This window comes from Heterodontus francisci, chromosome 35 (genome assembly GCF_036365525.1).
Source record: "Heterodontus francisci isolate sHetFra1 chromosome 35, sHetFra1.hap1, whole genome shotgun sequence".
NCBI lineage: Eukaryota > Metazoa > Chordata > Chondrichthyes > Heterodontiformes > Heterodontidae > Heterodontus > Heterodontus francisci.
In genome coordinates, this window is record NC_090405.1 from 17,437,035 (window position 1) to 17,443,034 (window position 6,000).

Sequence of the window (6,000 nt, forward strand, 5' to 3'; positions counted from 1 at the left end):
CGAAGGGCCTGTTTCAGTGCTGTATCTCTAAATAAATAAATAAAAATAAATATTAAAGGCACCTAGGTGGGATCAAGAGAATGATTTTTACACAGGTTTTGAAGAATCAAAAGGGGGGACTGTGAGAACAGAATTTAGATTTTAGAATTTTTAAGAACAGAATTACATGGGAACATTTAAGATGAAACAATTAATCAGTCATGTATTGCTAACAAGCTAGCTGACTTCATAACTTCAGGGCTGCAGAGGCAACTTGGCCTTGCAGCTGGTACAGCGAGAGAGAGAGAGAGAGAGAGACATTGTACTTCAACAGCACTCTTCTTATCACCCAGACATGACAATCCTAGGGGAAAGTTAGAATGAAAAACATACCGACCAGGCTAATACACGCCCCTTGTTTGAGGGTGGCTCAGCCTACCCTGAAACAATTAATCAGTCATGTACTGCTAACAAGCTAGCTTCAGTGCTGTAGGGAGGGACAGCTTATCAGAAATGACTTCATAACTTCAGGGCTGCAGAGGCAACTTGGCCTTGCAGCTGGTACAGCGAGAGAGAGAGAGAGAGAGAGAGAGAGAGAGACATTATACTTCAACAGCACTCTTCTTATCACCCAGACATGACAAAGTTAGAATGAAAAACATACCGACCAGGCTAATACACACCCCCTTGTTAGAGGGTGGCTCAGCCTACCCTTCTGATTCAGCAGTTGCTGAGTTTTTTATATTTGCTTTTATATTATACTGTTTAAATGTTATTTGAGTAAATGGATCCACATAATCCTAGTGAATATATATATAATCATATATAAGTTGATCAGTAGAGAGAGAAGGTTATCATAGAATGATAAAAGGGGGGAATGTGGAAGTGAGCAGAAAGGCATGGCACTATGCTTAATGGGAAATATAGCCAAGTTAAGAATAGTAGCTTTGCTGAGCTTTGATTTTAAGTGGCAGAAACCACAATGAAATAGCTAAAAGGGATGGCCAGAGTGTGTGCAAGCTGTGGCAGCCACAGCACTTCAGACCAAGGAAGTCATTTTACCTCGAAGCTATTACAAGAAATAGTTAGGGGATTGGGAATCCAATGGGACTTCCATACCCCTTGGCACCCTCCCTCTTCAGGGCGGGTGGAAAGAATGAATCAGACCTTAAAGAAACACCTGTCCAAACTGATACTTGAAACAAGGTTACCCTGGACAAAATGTTTACCTATAGCGATACTCAGAATTCGGACAGCCCCTAGAAAAGATGTGGGACTGTCCCCTTATGAAATGCTATTCGGATTACCCTATATGGGAACCAGGGGCGAGATGCCAACCTTAGAAACTAAAGATTCGTTTCTAAAGAACTATATACTGGCGTTGTCTTCCTCATTGTCATTCCTCAGGAAGCAAGGCCTGTTAGTACAGACACCACCTCTCGAATTTGCAGTGCACAAGATCCAACCAGGAGATTGGGTTCTGGTGAAATCGTGGAAAGAGACTAAACTACAACTGAACTGGGAAAGACCATACCAGACTCTCCTAACCACTGAAACAGCCATAAGAACGGCAGAAAGAGGTTGGACCCACTACACAAGAATCAAGGGGCCGGTACAAACCCCGGCCGAGGAAGGAACTTGGACAACCGAATTAACAGAAGAACCATTGAAAATAAAGCTAAAAAGACTATGAGTAACGAACTTTTTTTTTAATATAACGGCGCGAGCGCGGAAATACTGTCTGTAATATTGTGTGCCTTCTCTCTTTCTTTTCAAAAGTAGCCAGGAAATAAAATGGGTTGGATGTTTTTGTATTACCCACTTCCAATTAGACAACAAGGTGTTTGGAGTAACAGTTAGAGAAGGGAAAAAGAAAGGTGAATTAAAATGTTGTTTTCAGGTAACAATAGATAAGATTGGTAAACCATCTAACAAACTAAAAGGGACCTCTCATAACGATCCTAACATAGTAAAAATAATAGAGGTAAAGGACCTGAGAAAGACAATTGAGATAGAAACCGGTTACGGGGACACAAATGCCTGGGTAGAATGGATAAAATTACCTGTAAAAAGTTTGAACAAAAACAATTGCTATGCTTGTGCATCTGGTAGACCGATAGCTCAAGTAGTACCTTTCCCGCTGGGGTGGGAGCGTGACCGAAAGGGCATGGAATGCATGTTAGCCCTATATCAGGATAAGACGGCTTGGGGTATTCAAACTTGCATATCCTTGTCAATAATGTTCCCTCCCCTAGAGAAAGAAGATTCAAGGACTCCCCCTTCATTTTTAGCCACCAGTGTGAATCACACATCATGCGTACGTCGACACGGTGCGGAGCTAACCAGCAATATGGGAGAGTTGAAGTCATGCATAGAGACTGAGGACGTAACTGGAAGAGTCAGGGGAGGGAACTACTCATCATTGAATGTTCCCAGAGCGGATTTATGGTGGTATTGCGGAGGAAAAATCCTGAGACAGACCCTACCCTCCCAGTGGAAGGGGACGTGCGCAATTGTTCAATTGGCAATACCATTCACCTTGGCATTTGAGAAACAAAAGATAATAACGAGGGAAAGGGGTAAAAGGGAAGCGATAGCAAACTCTTTTGATGACCAGGTATACATGGATTTCATAGGGGTTCCAAGAGGGGTACCTGATGAATTCAAGGCCCGAAACCAAATAACCGCCGGTTTCGAGTCTTTGTTTTGGTGGGTCACTATTAACAAAAATGTAGATTGGATAAATTATATTTATTACAACCAACAAAGATTTATAAATTATACTAGAGATGCGGTAAAAGGTATAGCTGAACAATTAGATGCCACTAGTAGAATGGCTTGGGAAAATCGACTGGCTCTAGATATGATCTTAGCAGAAAAAGGAGGCGTGTGTATAATGTTCGGAGGGAAATGTTGCACATTTATCCCAAATAACACAGCACCCGATGGTTCAATCACCCGAGCACTGCAAGGGTTAACAACTTTAGCAGAGGAGATGGCCGAAAATTCAGGAGCAGACACTTCCCTGACGGGGTGGCTTGAATCCTGGTTTGGAAAATGGAAAGGCATGATAATCTCGGTTTTTACCTCCCTGATCATGGTTGTCAGAATACTAATAGCCATCGGGTGTTGTATTATTCCTTGTGTAAGAGGGCTGACACAGCGATTGATTGAGACAGCTTTGACGAAGCAGATGTCAATACAAAGAGGCCAGGAAGAAAGTATATACCTGTTAGGTAATGACAAAGTGGATAGTATCAACGGAGATACAGACATTGAAAAGGCGGCTGAAATAATGCTCAGAGGATTTGAGAGGACATATGAGAACCCTCCGCAGTATGTAGAAAACAACAAGGATTAAGTAAAAGAAAAGGGGGAATTGTGAGAATAAGAAATATTGAAATGTTGTTTCTACAGCTTGTGGAAAGTTACCAAGAAGTCATTTGTGCACAACAGAATGAAATCACTGAAAAAGAGAACTGATAAGGATATGTCAGTGGAGACCTTAAGACAGTAAATCACTGACAAAGAGAATTGATAAGGGTATGTAAGTGGAGACCTTGGGACAGTACATCACTTAAAAATTGTGCTTAGGCAGATAACAGAGAAACAGCAAGAGTTAGAACAACGGATGTAGTGAATAAGAAACTGCCCCACTAAGATAAAGGCTGACAGCTGCAAGTTAAAACACATAATGGAGAGCCAAATAAGGTAAAACAAAAACAAGAGTTAGGGGCTAGAAAGTTAGAGTAGGGGGAGAAGTAAACAGAGGAGGAGACTGTAGCAACCATAGGATAGGTTAGTGTCATAATATGTTATAACCAATAATGTAAAATAAAGGCGTGGACAAATGGATTTGTATTGTATAAACATGAACTGAATATGTTGATCGGTGTGCCTGCTTGTAGGACACCCGATCTTGCAAGACCGTTAAATAAACTTACTTCTTCAGAGTTTGACTTGGTGTAAATTATTATCAAGTGGGCTACGTTTCTCACACTTTTTAGGCTGATTTTACAGGCGTTATCCAGCTCTGAATTCCTCGGCAGACAGTTCAAGGAGTGTTTGAAATGAGATTCAACAGCAGTATGAGAAAGTCTCTCCTTGATTCAGGACTCTTACCTCTCTGCAGCATCTCGCTGCTGAAGATTGAACTTTTTCTCATTTCATTCTCAGCTCAGGGTCAGTGTGGATCACTGGGACTTCTGGCTGTCTCCCACTTCACAATTCATCAGTGCTGAGAAATCAATGGGGAATATTACTCACATGTTGTAATGTTTTATAAATACTTGAATGTATTTCACACTGTGTCCAACAGTGTGAATCTCCCCTGGTATATCAGCTCACCAACACTTCAACAGAACATTCACATAATGTGAGCTCTGACATCTGTTCAGATCCCATTCCCAAGACCTGGAAAGTGGGATTGGGCTGGATCGCTCTTTTTCAGCTGGCACAGACACGATTGCTAAATGGTCTCATTCTGTGCCATAAATTTTCTCGATTTTCTATGTTCTATGAAGTGAGGTGTGATTGGGAGGGGCAATTCCACCAGGGTTATATTTTCTACCAAAAGAATGACACAAGGGATACTTCACATTTTTATTCATTCATTCATGCGATGTGGGCATCGCTGGCTAGGCCAGCATTTATTGCCCATGAGAAGGTGGTGGTGAACTGCCTTCTTGAACCGCTGCAGTCCATGTGGGGTAGGTACACCCACAGTGCTGTGAGAAAGGGAGTTCCAGGATTTTGACCCAGCGACAGTGAAGGAACGGCGATATAGTTCCAAGTCAGGATGGTGTGTGGCTTGGAGGGGAACTTGCAGGTGGTGGTATCCCCTGCATTTGCTGCCCTTGCCCTTCTCGGTGGTAAAGGTCGCTGGGTTTGGAAGGTGCTGTCTAAGGAGTCTTGGTGCATTGCTGCAGTGCATCTTGTAGACGGTACACACTGCTGCCACTGTGTGCCGATGGTGGAGGGAGTGAATGTTTGTCGATGGGATGCCAATCAAGTGGGCTGCTTTGGCCTGGCGATGTTGAGATTCTTGAGTTGGAATTGCACCCATCCAGGCAAGTGGAGAGTATTCCATCACACTCTTGACTTGTGAATTGCAGATGGTGGACAGGCTTTGGGGAGTCAGGAGTCATGGATGAGTGAGAGGAATATATCACACTTTGGGGCTTTTGTAAGAGGATTTATTGATAAACCTAGGATTTGAGAGGAAGCTGCTTCATGGTTTACAGAACAAATTCAGCCCCTGGGGTGGAGCCAACAGCTGCACTGTAATTACTCACCTCAGGATTCCAAGCCTCTGACCTGCTCTTCTAGTCACGTTATTTGTATGGCTACCCATGGTAACCCCCATGATGTTGATGGTGGGGGATTCAGTGATTGTAATGCTATTGAATGTCAAGGGGAGATAGTTAGATTCTCTCTTGTTGGAGATGGTCATTGCCTGGCACTTGTGTGGTGCGAATATTACTTGCCACTTATCATCCCAAGCCTGTGAGACTGAAATAGCTCAGTTGGGAGTGTGTTGGACTGAAGATCCCTGGTTCAATCTGGGGTTTTGGCAGTTCTCCTTTATTCTGCATCGCCCTTTGGTTTTGACTCTTGAGCTGCACAATTTACACTGAAATTATTTACCCAACTCTGAAGGTTGGATTGGAATAGAGAGATATCAATGATGGGAAATATTTACATTGTCAGCTTTAGCTTATTCTCTATCTCCTGTGTCCTTTTCCCCAGTTTTTGAATCTTTCGGGGCCGGGTGAACATTTGATTTGCTGCATATGTCCCAAACTGAAGCCTTTTCCACATCTCTGGGCGGTCAGACTCGCTCTGTCTGTTTTTGCTGCTCGTGACCATTAACGAGAACAGGCCACGAGTTCAACGTTTATCAGCAAACGGAAGATAATTGGAAAGAATTCTGTGTTACTCCAGACCAGTGACAAAGATGCAATGGATGTTATTCAAAATAAATTCCCTTTGACATTTGATGTAAACTTGTTTGTATCTAAA

At 42.6% G+C, this 6,000-nt stretch overlaps 1 protein-coding gene across 1 annotated transcript; it reads left to right on the top strand.

Annotated features, from left to right (window-relative positions):
* Positions 1 to 1,732: 1,732 nt before the first annotated feature.
* On the top strand, positions 1,733 to 3,930 carry LOC137350552 (uncharacterized; the record flags this gene model as incomplete). The annotated part of the gene is made up of 1 exon (XM_068015212.1): positions 1,733 to 3,930. A coding segment is annotated over one exon (1,608 nt), but the record flags the coding sequence as incomplete, so codon positions are not given.
* Between the last annotated feature and the right edge of the window lie 2,070 nt (positions 3,931 to 6,000).